The 25,572-nt window shown below is 52.0% G+C and overlaps 7 protein-coding genes across 7 annotated transcripts; 4 read left to right on the top strand and 3 right to left on the bottom strand.

The window, feature by feature from the left end:
* Window positions 1–914: 914 nt before the first annotated feature.
* PV07_00703 (uncharacterized protein) lies at window positions 915–4,165 on the top strand. Its single transcript, XM_016387176.1, has 3 exons — window positions 915–1,488; window positions 1,638–2,500; window positions 2,555–4,165. Exons 2-3 carry the CDS (start codon window positions 1,772–1,774, stop codon window positions 3,710–3,712), a joined length of 1,887 nt encoding a protein of 628 aa, XP_016254104.1. The 5' UTR covers window positions 915–1,488; window positions 1,638–1,771; the 3' UTR covers window positions 3,713–4,165.
* Window positions 4,166–4,334: 169 nt separating this feature from the next.
* Window positions 4,335–6,703, top strand: PV07_00702 (uncharacterized protein). The gene has a single exon (XM_016387175.1). The coding sequence runs from the start codon at window positions 4,589–4,591 to the stop codon at window positions 6,284–6,286; it is 1,698 nt and encodes a 565-aa protein (XP_016254103.1). The 5' UTR covers window positions 4,335–4,588; the 3' UTR covers window positions 6,287–6,703.
* Window positions 6,704–7,461: 758 nt separating this feature from the next.
* Window positions 7,462–10,116, bottom strand: PV07_00701 (uncharacterized protein). The gene is made up of 3 exons (XM_016387174.1): window positions 9,212–10,116; window positions 8,320–9,089; window positions 7,462–8,261 (listed from the first exon to the last, which is right to left on the bottom strand). Exons 1-2 carry the CDS (start codon window positions 10,052–10,054, stop codon window positions 8,979–8,981), a joined length of 954 nt encoding a protein of 317 aa, XP_016254102.1. The 5' UTR covers window positions 10,055–10,116; the 3' UTR covers window positions 7,462–8,261; window positions 8,320–8,978.
* A 782-nt stretch (window positions 10,117–10,898) lies between these two features.
* PV07_00700 (uncharacterized protein) lies at window positions 10,899–13,211 on the bottom strand (the record flags this gene model as incomplete). The annotated part of the gene is made up of 12 exons (XM_016387173.1): window positions 10,899–11,065; window positions 11,131–11,285; window positions 11,357–11,597; window positions 11,654–11,728; window positions 11,793–11,823; window positions 11,900–12,003; window positions 12,062–12,343; window positions 12,418–12,550; window positions 12,607–12,649; window positions 12,704–12,722; window positions 12,784–13,003; window positions 13,059–13,211. 12 exons carry the CDS (start codon window positions 13,209–13,211, stop codon window positions 10,899–10,901), a joined length of 1,623 nt encoding a protein of 540 aa, XP_016254101.1.
* Window positions 13,212–13,769: 558 nt separating this feature from the next.
* PV07_00699 (uncharacterized protein) lies at window positions 13,770–15,478 on the bottom strand. Its single transcript, XM_016387172.1, has 4 exons — window positions 15,222–15,478; window positions 14,883–15,150; window positions 14,135–14,828; window positions 13,770–14,076 (listed from the first exon to the last, which is right to left on the bottom strand). Exons 1-4 carry the CDS (start codon window positions 15,328–15,330, stop codon window positions 13,939–13,941), a joined length of 1,209 nt encoding a protein of 402 aa, XP_016254100.1. The 5' UTR covers window positions 15,331–15,478; the 3' UTR covers window positions 13,770–13,938.
* A 166-nt stretch (window positions 15,479–15,644) lies between these two features.
* PV07_00698 (uncharacterized protein) lies at window positions 15,645–17,289 on the top strand. The gene is made up of 3 exons (XM_016387171.1): window positions 15,645–15,852; window positions 15,926–16,187; window positions 16,243–17,289. Exon 3 carries the CDS (start codon window positions 16,850–16,852, stop codon window positions 17,252–17,254), a length of 405 nt encoding a protein of 134 aa, XP_016254099.1. The 5' UTR covers window positions 15,645–15,852; window positions 15,926–16,187; window positions 16,243–16,849; the 3' UTR covers window positions 17,255–17,289.
* Window positions 17,290–21,529: 4,240 nt separating this feature from the next.
* Window positions 21,530–24,143, top strand: PV07_00697 (uncharacterized protein; the record flags this gene model as incomplete). Its single annotated transcript, XM_016387170.1, has 5 exons — window positions 21,530–21,694; window positions 21,743–21,840; window positions 21,892–22,744; window positions 22,844–23,001; window positions 23,052–24,143. The coding sequence occupies 5 exons, from the start codon at window positions 21,530–21,532 to the stop codon at window positions 24,130–24,132; spliced, it is 2,355 nt and encodes a 784-aa protein (XP_016254098.1). The 3' UTR covers window positions 24,133–24,143.
* Window positions 24,144–25,572: the final 1,429 nt, after the last annotated feature.

Here is a 25,572-nt window from a genome sequence, read left to right as displayed (position 1 = left end):
AGGTCGCCGCCAGTTCCGCCATCCCGCCAAGATCCTGGTCGGTGTGGGAACTTGCAGTTGGTGCGTTGCAGATCGCGAAACGATAGACATATCATTGCCGCCGTGGCGGGCTTGCAGCGAGTCGCACCCTGAATTAGGGTCATGTTTATCAGCAGAGCCCAGCGAGCCCGACGGTCCAGATGGCGCGAGGTTGGCCATGGGCTGCACAGTGAACCCTGTGAAATAATGGGAATGGCATCCTGTGGCAGCCACTGCGGCAGCCCACGGTCGAGTGGTCGAGGGGATTGGTCGAATGACGGCGACGGATGCTTGCGTGTTCTTGACGACGGCCTCTTGAACGGCACCAGACTCCTTGGGACTCCACCCCCAATACGGCTCAGGAAAACCCACGGCTCACCAGCCTACAGGCTCAGACCGCTGACGCTTGCTAATCTTTGCCATAGTGGCCATACAAAGCTCGCCAAATCCGCTACCGCTTCGGCCACTTTCTCGAACATCATTTCAACCAAGTGAGGGGTTGGCTTTCCTTCTTATTCTTTGGATTCCTAGTTCCAGCGCATCGCCGGGCCTGGCTCGCAAATGCTGTCCTCACTTTTCCGACCCTCAGCTCCGCCCGCTGACTGCCTCATGGTTTTCCCCTTGAAGCCCTCCCACTCCCACTCTCTGATTGCCTGGCCTCGGCCCCGGCGCCGGCCATACAACCCCCAAGGCATGCTCTCAGCCTGCCAGTCCCGAATGGCCAGCAAAGCCACCGCTTCGGGTCGTCACCTGGCACCCTTTAGCTCGTAGCCGGGAAGACATGCCGTCACAAGATAGCACTATGAACCCCAAAGGTCGTGGGTCGCTCGAAAAAGACACGGCCGTGGAAGGTCCATCTATCTCGTAGTCACCGTACAGTAGTCGCCCACCGCTCTGCCAGATACTGAGACTTTTCCTGTGCTTTTTCGCTCTTTTCGCCATCATTGACCTCCTGGACGCCATAATTTGATCTGGAGGGTATTTGTGACTCGTTCGGAATAAATCACTTCCTACACCGTACACAGAACACAGTGCGAAAGCCACGTTCTTGTGGTACGAGTACGTACTGGCGTCTGTTGGACCGGGGGTGGGCCTCGTTTCACACGCCCGTTGACTATTGCAGTATCCCAAGCCTCAGTCCGCACCTTGAACTTCCTTTCTTCCCTGGACCTCTCACCTCCCCCATTATTCCCTCTGATTTCCCTTCATCCACCGCTTTGGGCGCCATTTGTGTGCCGACCAGAGAGGTTCATCAGCTATCTTTTCTCTTGTGCACTCTGTCGCCTACCAGATTCCACTGTCACCGCTACGACATCTCAAGCGCAGCCACCATGCTCTAGCCCTCGACCATGTCTTGACGGTAGAGCCGGATGCTGTTGCAATTGCCGTTGCGCATCTTTTCTGCCATCTCTTCTTGGTCTTAGGATCATCGCAAGTGCTCACACTCTTCATCTGAAGTCTTGATCTGTTGTAGGTTGCCCAGAATGGGACTTGGGAACCAAGCCCATTGTCCTCCCAACCAACTCTCACCCTCCCTGGCCTACGGCTCAATGGCTTCATTGCTCCCAACCACCACCATCTATTTCTTGCTAAACTCCATACTAACACTTAGTATTCAGTGCCACTCTCGATCGAAGACCCAGCCGGATATCCTCCCTAAAGCCTCCTTTGCTCGAAGTGAACCCTGGATGAGTCCTCCTGCGCCGACAGAGGTATAAGAAGACAGTCACATATATCAAAGCTATTCCTGAAGATGCAGGTCTCTAGCCTACTCTCCGCCGAGGAACACAAGATGTCCAAGACAAGGATGCCTCCTGCCAAGTCCATCTCCTTCGAGCTCCTGCTGGACGAGGGCTCCAAAACCAGGGCAAGAATTCCACTGCGGGTAGTGCTCAATAGGCATGACAGCACAGAGTCCATCATTACCACAGTCAAAAACTTCTATGGCATATACGATGGGAATGGAGTTAGCTTCGAAGATGCCTGGGGCAATACTCTGATTGCCTCATTCGAAAACCTCGCCCATAACTCTACCGTCTATGTGCGCATTGTGCCGGTTCCGCAGGCAGCTTCCAATGTATACCCACATGGCTTACACACGGGCGAGAGCGGCTATGAACCTAGACGTCGACCCAGTTTGGGCGAACCCTTTCAGATGTTGCCACCTCACATGCGCGAACAATCCCACTCGCCATCCAGGCCTGCGTCGAGAGTTGCTCGTAAGCGGAGCATTTCTCCAACCCAAGGTAGAGGTCGTCGAAGTGCGTCGCAGCAGAAAGGGACTTCTTATTCAGCTGCCAGTCGAGGATCAAGCGCCACTGGAAGCTACCATGATGAGAACGGCTACAGCGACAGTGAGGCCGGGCGCAGCTCGGTCTCAGGATCCAAGAGAGCTAGAAGCGAACAATTTGCCAGCTCCGACATCAGCACTGCTAACGTCCTCCAAGATGGTCGACGTGGACAGCCCATCTTTGACAGTTCGGTAAGTCCCCGGACATGACCTTGTCTTTGACTCCATGCTGACATACCTCTCCAGACCCTTCCTCTTTTTGTCCCTCCTCAGGTCCCAGTGACTGCATCCCAATCGTCCATATCACCTCAGCGACGTTCCCTCCCCCAGGAAGGCCCTTCGCCGTTACACCCTGCAAGTCAGAAGATCTACGGACTGCAAAATGTCCCAATACTCTCTCCGCAAAGCTTTGGACCCAGCCCCCATGGGTTTGGTGGCGGCGATCGAGGAGCTGGCGCCGATGCGGCAACACCTATGCACCAGCATGGTCACCGGCTGCGTGATAGATCTAGCATGCAGCAAGCCCATGGCGGGAGACAAGGATATAGTGGGAATGGCGTCCTTCCGACACCGGACCCCACCGTCGCTAGTTGCATTTCAGATGAAGACGTGGCCCGCACACTGATTGCCTTGGGCGACGCTTCCAACTACTCTCATGGGCGTACCTCCAATTCGACCATGGACGAGACTTTCAGCGGTGTTGCCGATGCAGCTTCCTCAACTGGTGCTACGAGCGATAGCGACGAATACAGCGATGCCGAAGGTGGCCTTCCCAAGCACAGGAAGTATCTTGACGACGAGGATGAGGAATATGCTCAAGACAGCGCAAAAGGTGAACACGAGGAATACGACGGTCAGCCCAAGACCAAGAAGATCAGGACCAAGATGCACGATGGCCCGTCTAACGGATATCGACCCAAGTCGTCTGGGTTGATGAAGCATGGTAAATCGTCCAAAGCTAGATCCAACACTCTGCCAAAAATTGCCAAACATTCGACACAGCCTGGCCTCATGAAGGCGCCGTCCGCACCGGCCTCTGCCGGACAGGTCAGGAAGACGTCTGGCTCAAGCCTCAACTTCCAGCACCAACTCGCTGCGGATGAGGAAGACCTATCGTCGAAGCCTCGATGTCAGCGATGCCGGAAGAGCAAGAAAGGCTGCGATCGCCAACGGCCTTGCGGGCGATGCAAAGATGCCGGTATTGGAATTGAAGGTTGCATCAGCGAAGACGAAGGAAACGGCCGGAAAGGGCGATATGGCCGGCACATGGGAGTTCCGGTCAAGAAAGTCGCCGAGGACCTTCTCCTGGAAGAGTCTGACTCGATCATGGATGCGGCGAACATGTCAGCTGACGCCATCGGGGTCCATGGTAGTCCCGACAAGAACAAGAAGAGAAAGAGGTGAGCAATAGCTACAAAGGGTGGCTCAGGTTGTGTCAATGAAAGAGCCAAGGAAAGTTTTCATCAAAGCCGAACAAGAACAAACGAACCAGAGGTACCAGGGAATAGACTGGGAATTCGGGGGTGAGAAAAAATTGGATCCAAGAAGGCCGCGAGGCCGTTGTGTGACGAGATTGACGGACTGGCAATGACGCGGCGAGTTGTTTTGGTCGTTTTGTATTCGTGACTGTCAAATGCCCCTTGACTCGACGGAGAGTTGAGCGATGGTCGTGTTGAACAAACTGCATCCGCTTTCCTTTTGTGTTGTCTTGTTGGTGGACGAAATGGGCGCATCTTTGTGATCTATTTTTTTTGATGCAAGGAGACTATCAGTTAACTGCCGGGCTCGGAAGAGCGTATGAATGTACGAAATGAGAAGGGTCCTATATTTTGAATGCTATCAGGAAATTTGACCGCCTTCAAGTCTAGCATGACAGGTTCTCACAACGGACGCAGCCTCGTCGTGCGAGGGTCCTCGAAAACCCCCCATCCACGTGACGAGGCTGTGGAACATTACATAATGCATGCGGGGAAATTTTACGAGACCAGTCCCTCACAAAGCGAGGTGTTTGCAAAAAAAAAAAGAGTGACAGTTCTCTGCCAGAGGTCACCAAGCCAGTTCCTGGCCATTCCGCGTGAATCTGACTTCGGGATATTACACTGTACTCATCATATGTGCAAAAACGCTTAGCATTTACCACTCTAGCTCATTCCACCACCCGGCGAAAGCAACTCCACTGACTCTCTTTTCTCTACGCTCTTCGATGCATTCCAGTTTATGATCTTCCGACGTTGGAGTCAGTAGAAGAGATCCCACAGTGCAAGCCGCAAGTCGTTTGTCATGCCGGACGAAACACCTTCGACTCCTCCCACCGCAAGTGCCAGATCCACCCCCCGTGGCGGCGCCGCGAGACCGAGACCTCGAGCAGGGATCCAACGGAAGACCAAGGCCGAAAGAGAGCAGTTCGCGAAAGAGGAAGCCGAACGACAAAAGGCACGAGCAGCCGAGCATGGGGTGGCAAATCGCGGTGCGAGAGGAGCCAGGGCGACGAGCCGTGGAGGCAGAGGGAGTGCCGCAGCCGGTCAAAGAGAGGAACCAGTAGGAGGTGGGGGTGTTTTCGGGGCAGGGTCCGGTGCAAGGCTTTCCACAAAACCTAGAACAAGCTATGAAGGCTATACTGAGCTGCTGGAGAGTGGTCTGCGAGATGGGCCCCACGAAGATGCCTTTCAAGATGGCCCAGCATCAGGCAGGGGTACCAGAGCAGGCCAGACCGGGTCCGGCCGACCAGGGACTTCCGCTGGTGGGAAAGCCGACGTATCCTGGACTGGAGAAGCCCTGGACGCAGCTAGGGAGGAGGACTCCGACGATGACGACATACGAGACATCGAGGACATCACGATCTCGAGCGACGACGACGACGACGACGAAGACGATATCACATCGAGTTCGAGAAAAGGGAAAGAAAAGGCCACCGGCAGCTCAGTGCACATGCCTCACAGAGGGCGGGATCTGCGACCAGTGCGTGCACCTCGGATACGGGACGAAGAGGAAGGGCGGGGAGGAGCTGGCGCACGCTCGCGCAGCAAGAAAAGCCGTGGCGGTGAGGCTCAAAAGCCCGATGCCGAGACTCAGGAGCTTGAAAGCAAAAGTGAACAGGAGGAAGATACCGAGGATGCGGACAGTGAATCCCTCCAATTTGTCAAGGAACAACCCTCCAGCCCCGAGATGCGGAAACGGACGCTGAAAAGGCAACTCGGTGCTGGCAAAATCGGGCGGGATGCCAAGGGACCTGTGACTGAGACGGTGGAAGAACGTGCGGAACGAATGAGAGCCATGGAGGACGTGCAGAAGCTGAGAAATCTATTCATCAGCCCACCGGCGACGGATGTGAAGATGACCGTCGACGAGGAGAAAGAGGACCTTTCGCGGAAGAAGGCCAAATCCAGACTCATGGAGAGCAGGTTGTTCCTCTTCCAGCTGCCACCACTCACGCCCTTCCTCGTCGATTCGACCGCGACGCACGCCGACGGGGTCGGAGTCAAAGTCGAACCCACTACCAGCGACACCACCACCACCATCGATCTCGACGCGCCTGACGAACGCACCACGGGCGCCAACACCGCCAGCGATCCCGAAATCAAAGCCGACCCAGACAACCCCGCTAAAGTGGCGCAGAAACCGGCCCTGCAGATGGAGGGCCTGCTCACGGCGTCTGAACCCATGCGCCTGCCCGAGGGGATCGTGGGGAAACTCCGCGTCCACAAATCCGGCAAGGTCACCCTGGACTGGGGCGGGACTGACCTGGAGGTCCGCTACGGCACCGAAGTGGACTTCCTGCAGGATGTGGTTCTCGTGGAGCCCGGGCGGAAGCGAGAAGACGCAGACCGGGAAGGGGAGGGGGAGGACGAGCGCGAGAACAGCGACGGCGATGAGGCAGAGGAGGAGGAGAAGAAGGACATCAAGGGCACAGCGTATGCGTTGGGCCCGGTGAGGAGGAAAATGGTCCTGATCCCGGACTGGGTCAAGTTGTACGACTGACCGTTTTTCCTGGTCGATTGATCGAGTAGACGTTCGTTTGTTTTTATTGTAAGATGGATCGATCAAATGACCCAGCCATCCGCCCTGCTGAAATGGGACGACATGGGGCGTCGTATGGGTGGCTTGACGAATGGACCGACAACGTCCCATGCCCGCTATCCCAAGGATTCTGGTTCTCATACACCGGGGAAAATAAAACAAGAAGACTAATCCAGCTGAATAGAATTGGGTGGGCATTTGTCAGGATTAAAAGCAAGGGATAGGAAAAGGAGGGTGAGCGGAACTGCCCAGGCATCCACCTGTGCATCTATGTACCTTTACTCAGGACTCAAAGTAGGAACATGGACACTTGATTGACGCCCCTTGAAATGCAGCATAGCATAGGATGCCACAGTATGCCATGGCATAGCAAATGACGCAGGGCAAAGATAAACACCTCGACTCTGAAGTTCCATGCACGATGGTTCAAATATTTCTTGTTCAGGTCCTTCGTATAATCTCTTTGACGAGACCAACCCCTTTAGTTTTAAATAAACTGGCTCAGAATTGCAATCTTCGGCCTTGAGGAGCAGAGGGTTTGTCCAGATTGAACCTGAAGACCAGGAACTATTTGAGATACATATATATATATACACATCATTATATATCCCCCGAACTGTGCTTCGTCCATTACCACTTTCATTGTTTACCCCCTTGGAGCCACCCTCACTGCCCAGAATGGGCAGCCAAACCTCGAATAAGCAGCCGCGCCAGGAGTTCCACCCGACAAGTTAGTCAGCTGCCCGTCAATAAAACATTCATCCGACTCCAGAAGATGGACTTCCTCCGAGCTCTCGCTTGATGTTTCGGTCTTCCAACCCCCACAACTGACGTGGTGGAAAGACCGTATGCATTGTCGGTCATTCTGCGAGAGAACATTGATAACCGGAATGTGTCCCACAGAATCCTTCTTGTCCTCCACTGCTGAAAGGGTGGTTTCCGTACAAAGGGTGAAAATAGGTAGGATCAAAGCTGATGTCAGGCTTTGAGACTTTCCACAGAATTATGGATCGGACCGATATGGACAACAAAGCGGAACAATGAAGCAACCGTTGATAATTGCCAGCTGGAGGCAGTCTGAACAAAGAGGTGGACAAGTTACAAAGAGAGAAAGTTGAGAACAAATGACATTCTCACCCCAGATAAATATTGATTGATCCAAGACGCCCGGGCTCTTAATCTCAACATATCACCCTTGACCGCACTTGGAAGTACTGGCATTGCAAGTCTTGATCAAGGTTAACCAATTCAAAGGTAAGTGACAAACCAGGTCATCCGTCGCAATGGCACGCAGAATTCAATCCCAGACCCAGGTATGGTTGCAGGCTGTCTTGGCCGATATACCCCCAAGTCCTCCTCCCTCGAATGTCCAGACTCCAGATCCAAAGCCCACCAGTCAATCAGCTGAATCTGCTTCCCCAGCTCGGCAGACATGCTCAGGATGTCAGCGAGTGGCCCACAATTGGCTCACCATGTATGGGACTCTGTGCAGACATTGCCGCGCCGCTTGGCCAGTCGAAGGATGTGCTCGATGTGGTCGAACCCATCAGCAAAACTGAGAATACTGGAGATGGCTCCCGACCGATGTGACTAGCGATATTCGAATTCCCATTTGCACCGGTTGTGTCAATCAAGTCGTGGAGGGGAGACCGGTGGGTACCAACAAATGCGACGATTGCAATGCTCACTTACGTAGAGTCTGCCGAATTCCTGGTAAGCAAGTCTGCTTCGCTTGTGCATAGGTCGCCAGGACAGAGATCTATAATAGCCAATGCCAAATTTGCGGCGAAGGTCCGTTTGAGACTGCTGATGGGGGTGATTGGGACTTGACACATGGATTAGTGTGTAAACCGTGCTATCGCAAACTGCGCATCACCGAGCGGCATTGATGCTTGAGGTATAGATTTCGACAGTGTTAAGAATCGATCATTGAGGGCTAAGTCGAATGAACAAAATTGGTAAGTAGATGATGGCAAAGGGGTGACGGTACGTACCTTATTATTATAATTTCCATGCTCTGTTCCTTCATTTAGATCAATTGAGACCACCTACTTGTTTCTTGATATTTGGTTCTTCAACGCAGGTGGCTTCCCAGCATGTCCAGGCCAGCACAGATCTCCTGGCGTTGATAATGTAGACACAAAGTAGTGTCACTATCGAACGTGGGTGATGTACGAGGAGGCCTGTTAAGCGGTGTTCGATGGGAGAGGTGGAAATATAAAATTTCGTCATCATCGTCATCGAGACTATTTGAGCGTGGAGGAGTCAGACAAAGATGGTACCTCGCCTCAATTTCAGGAGGTTGAACCGGGGTACCGGCCCGCCATGTAAGTCAGCACATTGGCGACGCAAGGCGCGAATTCGAACCTTTTCTTCACACGAGGTCTGTTTCGAAAATCATATACTTTTCAGGATCCATCCCCTCAACCAGTTCAGGATACTCGGTCCAGAATCGATCCAAGAGCACCCATTCCTCGGCCGTCGAGGCGCGTTTGAGGTAGTGAGGATCGATCTGCAACTCTTGGCCGTTATTTCGAGTGACAAAGTCGGCATTGGGAGTATCTCGAATCCGGCAAGCAACAAAAAGTAGCCCGAATATCTCACGGCGACAGTATTTGGTTCCGTGTCGAATGAAGTTGTCTCGCATCTGCGGTCATATGACGTAGTCTATCATCGGGGCATGAGGGACGAGCAACTGCATTGTGGTTAGGCGAAGACTGGGCGGAACAAGCTCGAAGCTTTGCTCTGTCGGCTCGAGGAGCCACTGGATGGATTTACCGAAAGGTCAGCGTGGTCTTGCAAGCCCCAAGGTGTGATAGGAAACAGAAAACAGAAACAGAAGATGACGATGGAATCAGAGACAATCTGACTGATGTATGTACGTACCTTGAGGAAAAGATAGATATTCCAACTCGAACCTAGCCTCTCGGTACGTCGCAGCGGCGTAGCTGACACTCTGAGGAAGATGGCATTGCAAAGGTCGTTCAATGAACCCCCGAACATGAGGTCCAGAATGCTCGGTTCAGGACTGCACTGGCTAAATGCCGCGGCTGAGCTTCGCAAGTGCTGCATAACAGCGCCATAGGGATCGACGCAAGGGTGTACCTGACAATGAACTGGTAACTTCCGCCATTCAGGGAGGTCGAGCACTTTTTGCAATTTGTCAACGAGTAGTGGGATCAAATCCGTGACCTGTGAAGTTGACGATGCTGCTGCTGCAGCTAGGCTCATTCTTCGACCGTCAGAGTCAGGTCGGAGGGTTGAGGGCTCAGGTGATTCTTCTGATGAAGCCGTTCCACCCCCAAGAGGTGCGAATTCCGGCATCGGGGAATCATCATCTGGACCAGCATCATGGTGAGGCCTCGACGAAAAGGTAGCACATTGCCTCTCCCCACTGTCTGCTTCATGCAACTCCGTTTGGCTTGTCACCAGAGTTGTATTTTCGGGTTTCGCCCCGGTCCATGATGTGACGAATTCATCCGCGACCCGTAACCGCTGTTTCAGCCGTTGGTTGTCGTCGGTCAACTGCTTTACCTGTGCGAGTAACTTGGCGACTTCGCCGGATCCATTGTTCAAGAGTCCAAACTGAGCCTCCAGCCATTCGTTACGGGCTTCCAGCTCGTGGAACAACTGCCTCTCTTTCAGACGCTTTCGTCTTTGGTTTTGCTTGCCACGTTCGAGCTTTCGAACGCGGATGTCGTTCACAGGTGACTCGTCTCGTTCTTCCATGGCTCGCGTACAATAGCAGTAGTAAGAGCAACGGGAATGGCGTTCCTCGGGGTGCAGTGGTGGGTGGGTGGGAAGGTGAAAGCGGATTTCAGGATGGAAGGTTATGTACCTAGTAGGGAGCAGAGCAGTTGGGTGGCGAGGGCTTTGTCCACCCCGCGAAAGGCCAAGAACTGTGACCCACGCTTTCATCCGGTATGCGTCGATACATCTTCTATCACACCTCCATCATCCTCATTGTTCTTTTGGGATGTACACGTTACGAAATGATTTTCATGCGGTCAAGAAAAGGGTCAAGGGAGAAATTGGACGGCAGACTTCCAGATTAAGAATGACCTACAAGGGAGTGGTTAATTTTTAATGGTTCACTCGCATGCGCAACTCAGTGATGCACGGAGCTTGCATACCCTCTCCTACTAATAGGTGCCTATAGTGTATTGGTGTGCTACAGATACCAGCAGACCAGCGAGCGAGGTTGCAACCGTCTTTCTCAGTTCATCTTCTGATGTTCCGTGGACAAGCAGCCCGTCTTCAAGAGCTCGGTTCGGAACCCACCACGAGGTCGGTGCTTCGTTGCTCGTTCCAAGCGATTTATGCCTGGGTCACGTCCACCTTTTTGACGGTTTCCCTGTCGTTGCGATCTCCATGTAGGATATTGGGAGTTTCAAGCTCTCGGGCCACATCGCTAGACATTGGAGGGCACTAATTAGCCATCATCTACAAAATGAAACAAGCCTCCCAAGGTCTGGACTTGACCTACCGAGTCAGACAGTCATCGACGTTTTTCACGAAAAAGGCAGCGATTATAGACACAACTATACATCGAACAAATCATCATCTCAGCTCTTCATAGGACCAGGAGCAACTCACCTCCGAATGCAATGCTGGCTAGGAAAACGGTTCGATACGCGTGAGCATATGTCGGCTTGGTGCCATCTCCCGCGGCGGCCACAATGGTCGGGGTGACGCCCTTGACAGTTTTGAGAGCTGTTGCGCTTTGTGCCAGCAGTGCCTCTAATGATCGAGGTCAGAACTCCCGCTACTACTCGATGCTCGCATGGGGGAAAAGGGCCACTCACTCAAGAATGATGGAAGGGAGGACACTGGCAGTCCAGCTGCCAAAGCCGCGTTCGAGACATTTTTCCCGAGATGGCCAGTAAGGTATGAACGGATGATGGTGGAATAGATTGCAATTGCAATGGAACCGCCGGTCGCTCGAAATGTTCCCGACAAACTTCATCAAATATTAGCATACCCGAATAGACAGAAAACGGATTCCATGGGAGAGGCAGGTTTGATACTCACCCTGTCGCAACCCCTATCTGATGGTCTTCGGCTCCGAACTGGACAATCAGAGTGGCCAGAACCTGAGAAGCTCCCACGCAAAATGCACCCATGGCTATCAGCACAATGGCTCTCGCCGGAGTATGCTGAGTAATCGATGCTGCTGAAGCCGTGAAGGAACATTGGAGGACTGCAATGGTGAAAAATTGCCACCTGATGTGCTTGATACGAGCGAAAAGCACCCCAGAAACAATTGCACCCACTTGAGGTCCCGATCAGCCACAATATAACGGATCCGGCAGAGATATGTCTACCTACAGGTTGCGGAACAATTGTAAGCAAGACTGTACCATCCGATTGTCTGCGGTTTTGTTGTGAACAGTGAATGTATTTCTGCAGTGTATCAGTTTTTGTCCGAGGGACCGACCCCAGCCATCATTCAGTGGTGTGAATTTACCTTGTGGCCATAGGACTTGCAAGCTAATCAACTGTGCACTCTTGTCAGCAAATGTTAAGCCAGGGCCGAAAACGTACCTACCACCATCCCCGACACAAAGTTCATACAAATGGGAATCGTGAACCCTCGAACATTCTTGAACATTTTCGGAGGGCACAGCACGGTGATATTTGAGGGAAATCGAGTGGGAAGAGGATGAATACAGCCACCGCTGGACACATGTCAATCTTCGTCAACGACGACACCAGGGAATATCAAGTGAAACATACCACCTATGATCAAGGGAGCCAAAACAGTGGCGCTCGTCCATTTATAAGGGTTGCCACCGAATTGAACGCCGAGCAGGAAGCTTGTTAGACCACCGGCGAAAAGAAGAAGGCCAATCCAGTCCAGTTTTTTGAGCTGTTGAAGCTGGCTTGTCACGTCTGGATGTAGGGTGAAGAAGCTTGGTGGCCAATAGAAAGCAATCGTAAGAATCAAAGCCACGCCGTTAGCGATGGCACCGACGTAGTATGCCCATCTCCAGTTCAAGCGAGCGACGAGTGCGTAAGCTATATCATTATAAGCATATGAGTCTTGCCCGGGAAATGCTTCAATGTTAAGGACAGAGCCATGATGGACTCACCAATGGCCGAACCAAAGGCAGAACCCGGAAGTGCAGCCAAACTCAGAAACGCTGCTGTTTCGCCTCGATTCTTCTTGGGTACAATCTCGTTGGCTCCAGCATAGGCCAGTTGCTGTGGTCCTGCACCGATACCCTGGGCTGGGGTTTAGTGAACCATTCATCTGGAAGGAGACAATATCTCAACCCCACCTGAAGGACCATGCCTCCGATCACTACCGCGACGGTATTTGCCCTGGCAGTAAATGTTAGTTCGGGACATATTGTGTCACTTGGAGACAGCACGAACCTTGAAGCTGTGATGCAGCCTAGAAGAGACCTTCAGCACCCTCGAATCATTCATCGAATACCTGGTTTAGGGGATCTTACCAACAAGCCCTAGTAAATTGCCCAAGATCGTGAAATTTCTTCTGCCAAAGATATCACTGCAACTCCCTGCCACGGTTTGGATGACGGCAATCGACAATGAACTCGCCGTTGCAACCCAGTTGATTGACGTGGAAGGCCCGATGTCTGCATTGATGGTGAGAAGGATCGTCACAGGCAAGACAAAAGACAGCAGGTGGGCCTCGTATGAGAATGCCAGGCTCTAGAAAAAAGGATCAGCCTCTCGACAGAAAGCAAAAATGGTAAATTCCACGCACGACTACTGCCATGATTGTAGCAAAGTCGATCTGACGGTTTTCGAATTCATGGATCTCCCGAGCATGTTCGTTCGTACCGCCATCCTCTTGCTTTTTGTCTCCCAGCCTTTCGAGGTGGACACCTGCCACATCGAGTTCTTTTGAATGGTCCATCGTAAACTGTCTAAGACACAAGTTCCAGAGTTCTCTCAACAAAGGATAGACCACGTGGGGGGGGGGGAGGGGGGGGAGTCGAGGAAGTCGTTGAGGGAGGAGGATAAAACGGAGATACTCGACTCGACGAGGAATATATAATTCTGGGTCAATAATCACTGACTTCCTTCTTCCCCAGAAATGCTGGGTCCGGGAATATGGTCTGTTCTCCATCTGTTGGCAATAGGTCGGCTAACGCCCCACGGGGGTCGATGAAGATGAATTCTACTTGCCTCGGAATTTTCCCTTCATTCCTTCTCATTCTGATCCATGATATGCGTGACTCGTGATAGTGTCGCGTCTGGACTCTGGGACCAATTGTGCTAATCACCATGTACTACTGAGAGAGAGAGGTGGTCTGAGCCAGCCGGGGTATGGCCTGGCCCCTGCAGGCCACGAGACCAGACAGGAGACGTGAACTCTCCCCGTAGACGGTATGATAATTGCGAAGTGCCCCTTAGTGCGTCCCCACGCTTCGGGCTAATCGGATGGACTTTGCCCCAGCTTTTTTCTTTGAATGGCGTCTGACAAAAGAATTTCGCCTGGCGGAAAGGTGATGCCGGTTTGGCGCTACCAGGTCGTCGCATCTTCGAGAATGCAATGAAAGCTATTGAGACCACGGAGAAGTTGATTCTGGACAAGGGAGGTGGTATGTCCCAGATATATGAGCACTGTTGCATCTGTGTGTCTACTCAGAGCCCTCCCCGCGGAGAGATCGATACATGGCAAGCTCCAATTCATCGTACAGGGCAGCTACAACGGCGTCACCTGCCGGTAGGATCTGTGTAAACAATGTTCCCACAATGCCTGTCTTTCTATCAATCCACTGTTACAGGGCAATATCAGCAAGGAGGCTCTTCGATGTGTGGTCATTTTGGACTTACCCAGTGGGGATTCGTGTATCCGCTCCACATGACACTTCCACTCGAGCGTTTACCGGGGACATCCTCAAGATTCACCTCGCCTGCCAGTGTATAATTGACAGGAAGACCTCTTGGGAATTCGGGACAAATAGAGTCGTGGAAGGGTCCATCACAAAATGCCTGGAGGTCTTTGGGGTTTGATATTTGAGGTCGGAACAGCTCTTGCTTAGACTCGGGGCTCAAGATTGTCCTGTCATCGCTCCCAAGAGCACCCAGGAGCTTCGCATAGTCTTCCAGAGTTGTGAAAAGTCCAGCGCCTCCACTGATTTGCTTTGGGTCAAGATGACCTGGATCTTCCCCAGCAGCTAGTTCGCCTGTCAACGGGGATCGAAACGCAACAGCAGCTCGACGTTTTGCAAGCTCGGGATGGTCGTTGATCAAAAAAGTCGAGGACTTCATTCCCAGCGGTCCAAAGACGTGCTCCTGGGCGTACGTCTCGAACGACTGGCCGCTGACGACCTCGACAATTCGTGAAGCCCAGTCATTCCCGACCCCGTACATCCAGCTCTCGCCGGGCTCAAATTTGAGCGGAAAGATCAGCCCCTCCAGGGTGCGTGTCGCGGAGCTGGTGGTGCGATTGACAGCAGCTGACCATTTGACCATGGCCGGGTCAAAAAAGTCGTAGCAAAATCCGCTGGAATGAGTCAAGAGAACACTGATCCTTATTGTCAGTATCTTTGGATATCATAGCCCCGAAGAGTGGACCTACCGTAAGGTGATCGGTTTCGTCTTTTGAACCAAAATTGGGGTGCCATCCCTGCCAAAACCTTTCAATATCTTCACATCGGACAATTCCGTGACAGTCTGGCCTAGATCGTCGTCTAGGCCTATAAGACCTTTCTCGACTATCTGCATGACACATACCGCCGTGACAAGCTTTGTCAACGATGCCACCCAGCAGACGGTATCCGAGGAGAAGGAATTCGGGTTCTCGTCGAACGTGGCTTTTCCAAAGGCCTGAGAATACAATGTAGTGCCTGGACGACAGTCTCAGATCAGCTTGACTTGAATCCCTCTATTCTGGAACATGGCTTGGTGCTTGACTTACCATTCTTGTCCTTCACAACAAACCCAGCCGCCCGCAAAGACTTCGAAGGCTCCTCACCACCCACGTATTTTTGCAAAATGCGGTCGATTTCTTGTGTTTCTACCTTCATTTTGACGCCACTGCACTTTCCGATTCTGAGAGGTCAGTGATTGCACAGAATTCCAATCTTCAAGTTCTTTGTTCTCTTTTTGTGGGAATCCCAAGTTGCGTAGGTGGATGGGACGCGTCGCGTGCCTCGGTCGACCCAGAGAAGGTGCCTAGGTAAGGTATTCAACAGGGTCAGTGGATAGGACGGGAACTACTAATTAATTGAACGTCAGACAGAAATGCCTCGCGAGGCTTCGGATCCCGTGGTGGCGCTGGTGGGTCGAAGCGAGTCACCGCGGTGAGTCGCGCATCCATCAGGCAAAAGTCCCGGACAGGAACTCTCCGGGATTCAAATGGTCCTAGCCTTTGGTACATCTACTCGCAGCCACAGCCGTTGTCGCCGCAAGAGCAGCTTTTGGCCGGGTGTTCCGAGTTCGAGCAAACAAGAGGTGACTGGATGTGATACATGGAGCTCTAGCTCGCTGACTGGTGCTTAAGGAATAATCTCTTGCAGTGGCTCTCAGGAATTTTTTTTTCCCAACAGGTAAGTAAGGTATATCCAGACCCCATCTCGGTCCGAGGTAACCAGTAGGTGATCGATCACACGTCGTAAACAGCAATCCAAGCACTATTCTGCGGTTATCTCAGCTGCACCTATGGCGTAATAGCCGTCCAAGCGTCCGAGCATCAGGCTCCTATAGAAGGACAGATGCTGCAATATCGCGTTCGCGTTGACGAATTCTGAGAGAACCAAAAGTTCATAGTTGTGTAATTGGACTTCTCACCATGTCCTCGCCCTCAGCACCGAAGGACGCTTCTGCGAGAGAGACGCCAAAATCTTGCAATGGTCCTCAAGATGCACTCTCAGTTGCGTACCAAGTGAGCAAGCAAGACTGGTGCACCGAGTTTTGGACGAAATGGCTGACCCAGACAGTACGGGGTTTTGGAAACGTACTCAGCGGTTTGAGACGTCGAGGAGCCAATACTATCGAGAACAGTGTTGTTTATCGATTAATCAAGGCTGACCTGTTCGAAGATTTCCCTATAAGATCGGTTATGATGTCTCTGGCACGATCATCGCCACAAGCCCAGAAGTTACCAAATCTCATCCAGGCCTCGTGGTAGGCGCTGAAGTTTTCTCGCGCGTACCAGAGAAACATCGCGGCACGGCCTCAGAATACGTCACATCCAGCGCTGATGCGATAGCCCCCAAGCCCAAATCTCTCTCGCACACCGAAGCAGCGGCGTTACAACTAGCCGCACTCACGGCTCTGCAAGCCTTGGAAATCGCAGCAGCCCATTTCGAAGGCGGGCTAGAGGGCAAGACGGTCTTCGTCCCCGGAGGTCTGTCGGGGACCGGCAGTGTCGCCGTGCAACTAGCCAAACGGGTGTTTCACGCCAGTAAAGTGATAACGACCGTTTCCACGGCCAAAGTGGGCAAAGTTCGCCAACTCCTAGGCGAAGACGCCGTCGACCAGATCATCGACTATACCAAGGAGAAGAATCTCAGTGAAGCGATCCCCTCGGGGTCCGTCGATGTCATGTTCGACACCATGAACCAAGCCATGCCATGTCTTTCGCTGATGAGGAAGGGAGGATTTATCGTGAGTATCAGCGGGACGGCGTTTGGGAGTGGTCTCAAGCAGAAAATGCCCACTATACCGTTGCTGGTGCGTTGTATCCTGAGTACACTGGGGACTATCATCTTGTGGCGATGCTGGAGATTTGGGGTCTCGTATTCCCATTGTTTCATGGAGCCTAGTCGGAAAGATCTCAGTCGATTGAGTGGTTGGGTCGATGAAGGGAAGTTGAAGCCTGTGGTAGGCAAGGCGATTGGCTTGGATGATCTGGATGGTATTCGACAGGGCTGTGGGGAGGTATATCGAGGAAAAGGTGGGCTTGGGAAGTTTGTGATCCGGGTCCATGTGACTGAAGATGTACAATAGTAGGTAGAACAGAAGGGGGAGTATGTCTTGCTATGACTAGGGTTGGTTCTATCTTGCTGCAGGTTGGATCGAGCTGCTGCCCGGTACTTGTGGTAATTATACAATTCTTGAGCTCTGTTATATTGTTGTGGGCCACTTCGACGGGTTTGCTTCCATCTGTCAAGAGTCGAACACTTCTGTCAACAGAGCTACCTGTTTCATTTGGTGCCTTGCAGAGGAGCATCTTCCCTGATCCTACGGTATGCACACCTCCTTAGTCCCTTGTTCTTGTTCTCCTTAAGCTATTCGCCTGACTGAATCCAAGACAACCACGTTCAAACGCCCTAGTCTCGATGCCGGGCAAGTTCTTACCTTACCCACGTTGACCAGTGTACTGTTAGACGTTGACTTGTGAACTGGATATCGTCCATCCTCTCTGCGAATCGGCATATGACAATTCAACGGCAGCGCAAAGAAGGCATTGGAGATTGGCTCCTCGGACACTCATTTTATGCTGACTGGAGGTCATCCGATCAGTCTTGCATTTTGTGGATGCACGGAAAAGGTAGGTTGTTGGCCCATCTATTTTGTCGTAGTCTTTGATACTTACATGCAAGACAGCTGGCTACGGTAAGTCTATTCTCGCGTCCAAAGTCATCGACGACATCCAGGAGTGGTGCGAGGCAGAGAAAACAAGGGCACCTCGCTTGCCCAATCCCAACCCGGACCATCTGGCATATTTTTATTGTGATAAGGCCAACAATTCGAGAGTGCTGGAGGATCCGAACATCCTGAGATGCGTTTTGAGGCAATCGTCAACTATCCACGAATACCCGTTGATGAGACTAATTGTGGAGAAGTGTGAAAGCATACATGGGCAGAGGCATATCAGCAAGGCGGAATGCAATTGATGATCGGTCTCTGCGATATCTTCCCCCCAAACATTTTTAGTCCTGGATTGCCTGGATGAATGCGTACTTGAAGTGCGAAAGTCTCTATTAGAGAGTTTGCAAGAAATCATGTCACGGACCAGCGGCACAATCAAGCTGTTCATTTCCAGCCGATTCGAAGAAGACATAGACCTGGCTCTGGTGGAACTTCCTGGCGCCTGGGACTCAAGCCAGCCGATAATCAGGGCGATATCAGTTTATTTGTGAGTGAGCAAGTCAAAAGCCGTATTGGCCAGGGCCTTTCGCGCACTCTTACAGCTGCACAACAAGACCGGATTATTGAGATTTTAATAAGTAAAGCCGACAGCATGTCTGTCTCCCACAGGCTTGGATCAATCTCACATGCAGAATGTTGCTAACTATCGGACAGGCTTCGTTGGGTGCAACTTTACCTAGCTATCCGGTCGAAGGCATATGGATCCCGAAGACTTCATGGAACACGTCGGTCGACTGCCCCCTAGACTAAATGCATTCTATGCTGAGATCTTGGACGAACTCAACAGCTCTGGCCGACGCCCTCTTGAGCTCGTTCGCTTGACACTGAACACATTGCTGTATCAACAAGCCACGCTGAATCAAATAGACTCCATAAGATGTATTTGCCCTGGGGTTGCAGACATTGATATTCATGCGAAGTCGGTCGATATATTAGATGCATGTCGACATCTAATTGAGCTCGATTTTGTCTAGGGGACTTTCTGACTTACTCACGCCTCTGTTCAGGAGTATCTTGTGGAAGAATATACTCAGAACCAATATCTTCCCATGCAAGGCCATGCAGTAATCGCCAAAGTGTGAATTCGAATTCTCCAGGATGTGGTCGACTCGAGTACATGCATGCATGATGTCAACTACGCAGAAAGTTTCTGGATATACCATGACGTTGAACGCAATGAGCTGAGGACTGAAGACATGGCGTTAATCAAGATCTTGGAGAAGTGCAAAGTGGCAGGTCCAATCCCGTCTTGGTTTGAAGAGTAGCTCCGAGCTACGCGACTACCACCACTTTCCTGTAGCAGTACCTCTTCAAAGGACTCTATTTATGGGGTTAAATTCGCAGCATCACATTGCTCCACCCCGACTGCACTATTCCTTGCTCCCTTGCTTGCACTTTTGATTTTAGAGATCTCCTATGCAGGATTGATGTGCTCCCTCTGAGCCTCCTACAGTTACAAAATATCTGGGGTGACAGTCCCCTGTGTGTCTCCATTGAGTGTGGAAATATTGACATTGTAAAGCAGCTCATAATGAAGGTGGAACCGGCACATATGCTCCAGTCTGATGCCTCTCAATGGCAAAGGTCAGAAATAACGCAGGCTCTATGTTGTGCTACAAAATGTGGACAGCAAGAAGTCTTCGACTTACTTATCAGAGTCGGAGCAGACGTGAACGCAACGAATGGGGATGGATTAACTCCATTTCAGTCAACCGTCTCGAAGGGCCAAGCTGAAATGCTTAGGAAGCTCATTTTTGAGGAATCCGATGCCAAGGGCAATTCGATACCACAGCAAGCAATTTCTCTTAATCGTCCCCTTTGCGTTGAGGTGATGCTTGAAAATGTCAAGGATATCGAAGACGCCAACAAAGCCGGAAACGGTCCCCTACATAGTGCTGCAGCGACCGGCAATACGAGGATCATTGAAATGCAGATCAAGAAAGGTGCAAATCTCGAAGCAACGAACCGTATGAGGGAACGCCCACTACGCGCAGCGACGGCTCGGAACTCCTTAGGTGCAGTCCAACTCCTTATCAATCAAGGCGCAAAGACCGACTGTAGAGATGGAGAGGGGAAGACTCCGTTGCATGTTCCTGCCGAGTATGGGAGAGCGGAAATATTGCAATATCTCCTGGAGATTGAGTGCGATACGAATTCACAGGACCAACGAGGCCTGAACCCTCTGCATTACGCTGTCATGGGCTCACAGAACTGTTGTTGGCGTACTGCTGGGGGCCGGAGCAGAACCTTGTCTCAGGACGAACGATGGTGACAGTCCATATGACTTGGCAATACACATGGGTCAGGACGCCGCGGTAAGACAATTTCACAACGCTGGTGTAGTAAGTGGAGCGCTACACCAGTTGCCATTAAATGAGGAACAATAATGTTTGTTGTGGGCAAGCGAGACGAGATGAGTTGCGACGCTGAAGGTGAGAAGGAAAGAGTGACCTTTTTAGCTATCAGAAGACTCATTTTGGGACTCCATTTTGTCTCGTCAGTGCTGGCGAGTGTGGTTTAACAAAGATTGGAGGTTCTCCCGCTCGAGATCGACGGAGTACTACGACGATTTACCTGGCTATACCTACTACTATCATCCACCCCAGCCGCAGCCAGCCTACGCAGCCAGAACAAGGGTGATGTTCCGGTATGGCTGCGGCACACCCGTGACCTGTGAATCAATACATTCTCCTCGCTCTGAACATATCGCTAACTTTGTATACAGCTTCATGAGACTCCCAGGTGCTTTGTTCCCCGTCACCTCTGAGGCTCTGACCCTAATTTTGTAGCATAGTCCATACCGGCAAGAGGCAGCTAAAACCACTGGGTTAACTGGAAGCTACTACCAGAAGAATGTGCACGAATGAATCATGAGGGTACTTTCAAGGCCGAGGCCATCGGCACCGATAAGGGTGCTACTGGCTTCGTAGGGAATGCTAAAGGGGGAGGCCGTAATGAAGATCGCAGATCTGGATTAGTCGACAACGGAGCCAACATCCATGTAAATATATTAGGGTCATTCACGTGCACTGACAGGATTTCCCAGGAAGCGAAAGCCCCGACAATGCTGGATCCAGGGCTGGGAAGTGGCTTCTTCCGAGTCATGCCCATCAGCCGAGAGCTGATTGGGGCCCCTTTATCCCTGCCCGTGATGAATCAGCGGAAAAGCAGCCGTAGAGATATCCGAAGAAGTGAAGGATTTCCGGCGGCCTCAGTCCCAAAACCCTGCCCGCGCAATTGAAGGGAGAGGGACGGCAGTGTCGGTGTGAATCGGGCCATGACGGACAATCCAATCCAATAGCGAACTACTTGCGTAGCTGCGTTACACTCTGTCTCGAGCTTTCCCCTCCTAGGAAATGCAACTTTGACTTGCTCTTTAGTCCGGGGGTTGGGGGGACTAGTACTGTACCTTGAGCACGCCGTGCCACGGAGGCGGTAGAAGGAACCAAAGCACGAGGACGATGCGGGGTTGTGGGGAGGGGAGGGGAAGGGAAGGAGGACCGTGGACCCGAAGCCTCGTCGCCTGGTTTTCAACTGCTGCTGTGTACTTGCTGCACTCTCCTCCGCTCCTTCAGTGCAATCAGCCTAACTTGTCTTTGCGCTTGATAGCAGATAGAGTCGCCATCGCACATGTCTACTGAACGATCACTGTCGCCACTTGTTGGATCGCCGGCAAAACCAGCTTCCCAAGCCCATGGAGAGTCAGATCCTCCGCGCTCATCTACTAGACAGAAGAAACGCTCCCCGCGGCGGGCGTCCATAGCCTGTGTGGCATGTCGAAAGAGGAAAATCAAGGTAAGCCCACAACGTGCAGTCCATGCTCTCTGCTTATTCTCCGCCTAGTGCGATGGGGATCCCAAGAAGAAAGGCGAGCCGTGCCTGCAGTGTAAGCACCTCAACCGACCTTGCATATTTCGCATGGACGATCGACGCAAGATGAAGTAAGGAGCACATGTCTCTCACCATATGGTCGTGGATTAACGCAGACACAGCTCAACATCAAAAGCCTACATAAAGCGCCTCCAAGATCGCCTTGCGGCATTGCAGGGAAGCCAGGGCAATCCTTCTCCCACAAGGGAAGACGACGATGGCAGCTCTTCCGGATCTGGACCGCATCCCACTCATGCAACGTTTGAGGACGTCAGAGTCTCGCTCGGCGACGGGCCTACACAAGCTATACCTGCCCCGTCTGACGCCGACAACGTCTTTCGTGGCTGCTCGAACGTGATCAGAGAGCAAGACCCATTCGCAGGCATCTCGAACTATCAGATGATGGATTGGCAGTTTGACATTTTCGACCTGGACCCCGTACAGTCAACCAACGATCAAGGCACTCGCAGTGGCGCGCCACCGAAGTCCATTGAGGCGAGGAACTACATGATCAGCCAGCTGTATGCGGCGATGGGTCAGCTTGATGCGGATGAGCCTGGACAAATCATGAATCTGAACATCACCTCTATTCTCCCACCCTCGTCGCCCGAACCGCTTGAATCAGCAACACAAGCTCTTGAGGAGCTGGCCGATTCTAAGGACGTGCAGAAACATCTCTTGGATCTCTATTTCATGTACCCCGATCCCCTGCTCCAAGTGCTGCTGAAAGAACCATTCATGTCTGTCTACGCTGTCGGAGTGAAGACGCAGTATTTCTCAAAACTTCTCCTATATTCTGTTCTTCTGAACGCCTTGCGGCTTAGCAACGATCCCTCAATCCGTAATTTAGATCGAGTCTACCTGAAGAGAGTGAGAGAGGAGCTCGTCCTTGAGATGGAAAACCCAACGATATCTACAATTCAAGCTTTGTGCATCTTTGCTGATTATCGTGGTTCGGGCTTAGGCCATGATAAGGTGCGTGGAAGGCAGTCAGATCCATGAAGACCTCATCTAACCTTGACTTCAGGCATGTCTACTTTACGCGGGTACGTGACAGCTCAGAGCTGGACACAGTCGGGTCTAAACGTCTTACTTCCAGGCATTGCTTTTCGAATGCTGTATGACCTCGGTCTGAACCGCGACGGCACCGATTTGCTCGCACTCGGGTACATCTCAGAACGTGACTTGCAAGTGCGTCGTGACGTGTTTTGGGGCTGCTACGTATATGATAAGTACGTGGACTGTCGATGGGCTAAAACAGGCTATCTAATGCTTCATTCAGGTTCTACAGCATATACCTAGGGCGTCCAGGTACTGTAAAGCTGGCCGATGCAACGGTGCCGCGGCCATCAACTAGGAGCGATGACCCTCAGCTTCAGACCCGAGCTGCATGGTGTGATCTTTGCATGATCCTAAGCGATGTCATCGACATGGTCAACTACCCGTCATCTTCAATTTTGTTGAGACACCAGAGCACTATTGCCCGCCTCTCAAGCATGAGCCAACGACTGCTCCAGTGGTTGGAAGCTCTACCAATCTGGATTCGAAGGAAACCAGAATCAGAACATCCTCCTCCTCCAGGCGTATACGCTCTCCACATGCAGTTCTACACCACAATGATAATGCTTCATCGGCCGTTTGCGGCCTACATGTCCCCCTCATCAGGCACCATTGGACATGGGGGAAAGTCTTTGGGAGGTCATACTCCGGCGCTCTCGAGACAGGTATGCAATGAAAACGCAATTCGATTCTCGAAGCTGCTCTTGGCATATAGGGAACACTATGGCGTCGAGAAAATCTACTCCTCAATGCTGCATATGATCTTTATTGCAGCTACAACTCTCATCTCCCAAATCTCGACCGACACAAACGAGAAAGAGGAAGGCAACGAGAAGAAAAAATGGCTGGCGGTGTGCCTGCAAGCGCTCAACGATTCAACGCCCTCCTTCCACATAGCTGGACGCGTACATAGGGTCATTGCCTCCTTTCTCGAAGGGTGCGGGTACTCAGAGCTAGCTCCTCTTGCCAGTGGTGACACGAATGGGAAGATGCCCGATAAGCAATCCTCGCAGCGACAAGGCGAGGCCCGGAGACTGTCTCGTGAAGTTTTTCCTACCAACTCTTTGGCCTCCGGCTCCTCAGGGAGCGAGGATATCACTGATCCAACCCTCGCCGTCAATGAATACGGGCTTCGCCAGGCCTTTCAACCATATCATACAACAACAGCAACATATCCTACGCTCGGAGGCATGGAGAGTCTGCTGAACCTGGATTCCTTCCAAACTCAGTCGGTGTTCCATGATTTCGAAAAGGCCGACGTTGATAGACTAACGGAGCTGGAAATGAACTATCTATGTACTTGAGGCAGTATTGGTATGTCCAGTAACGATACCTTGGTACCCTTTGGAGAGCCCGAAATTAATTGGTTAGGATGTACACTGATCTGATCTGGTTCTATCTAGTCTCTGCCGTTTGAGTCTAGTCTTGCTGATAATACTGGGGCTACGCATCGAGTCCCTGTATTGCTGATTCCCGGAGTGACTTATGTTGCCAACCTTCTCCTATTCATCTCTGCCTCAGATGCTGCATGATTCGCTAGCACTGAAAGAGGGTGGGAAATAGACGCGAAAGGAAACGTGATCTCGACAATGCCAGCAGGACTGTGGCGGACAGGAATCAAGCTCAATTTTTTCAGTCAATTAACGACTTAGGATCCCGCCTCTGGAAATCGACGTCCAATCCTTCTTGCACGACGAGCCAGCCCGGGCGCAGTCTGTAGCGGTTCGGGTCCACGAGGTGGACCTCAAACCTCCGAAAGAACTCTGGGATGAACTTCGTGATCTCCAACATGGCAATGTTCTTCCCGATGCAAACTCGCGGCCCTCCACCGAAAGCAAAGCTCAAGTTCTCCATATATCGCACCTTCTCCTTGTCCGGATCCAGCCAGCGTTCGGGCCTGAACTCATCCGCATCCTCGCCGTAGACCTTCTTGTCCCGATGCACCGTCCAGGCGTTGCACCCGACCACGGTCCCTGCCGGTATGAACTTTCCGCATAGTTCGACGCCGCCTTCGGGCACGACACGAGGAATCAGCTGCCCGAGAGCAGGGTGGATCCGAAGACACTCTTTGATCAGAGCCTGGAAGTACACCATCTTGTTCCCTTCCGTCCAGGTGATCGGCTTATCATAGGTTTCATCCAGCGGCCTGGCCTTCAAGACAGCTTTCAACTCCTCCATGAATTGGCGATAACTGCCCCCATGCGTTAGAAGCCGATACACTAGCTCACGCAGCACAATGGCTGTGGTGTCCGAGCCAGCGCTGACGTTTGTGTTTGCGTACTCGGCCAGTTGCCCGTCGGTCATGATATCGGGGTACTTCTCGCGTGCTTTGATGAAGCGGGTCAGGAAGTCCGGGCTCTTGACGCCATCGTGGACAGTGTGTCCGTGGATCTGCTTCATCGTCCACATGACCACATTGCCTGCGGGTCTGATTTTACGGAAGATGTTCCCGAGGCCTTTGATTCGAAGCCACTCGTCGACCGTGGGGATCTGGCCGACCTGGGGGTGCTCTCAGGGAAGCTGTTCAAGAATCGGAGGGGAGTCCTCATAGGAGCACCTACCATGCCGATGTAATCCATCGCTCGCCCGGTGTGATACATCATGCGATCAACATCTTCACCCGAGTCGATGAAACCTAGACGTTTGCTGAACGTGATTTCGCCGCTTCGAGGAGGTCAACCTGACAAGAAGAGAACGGATTGTCGTAGTGTGGGGATACCTACATGACATCAAAGGCATACATC

This window comes from Cladophialophora immunda, assembly GCF_000835495.1.
Source record: "Cladophialophora immunda strain CBS 83496 unplaced genomic scaffold supercont1.1, whole genome shotgun sequence".
Classification (NCBI taxonomy): Eukaryota; Fungi; Ascomycota; class Eurotiomycetes; order Chaetothyriales; family Herpotrichiellaceae; genus Cladophialophora; species Cladophialophora immunda.
Note: the sequence above shows the minus strand (reverse complement) of the source record. Positions and strands in the feature narration are given on the sequence as shown.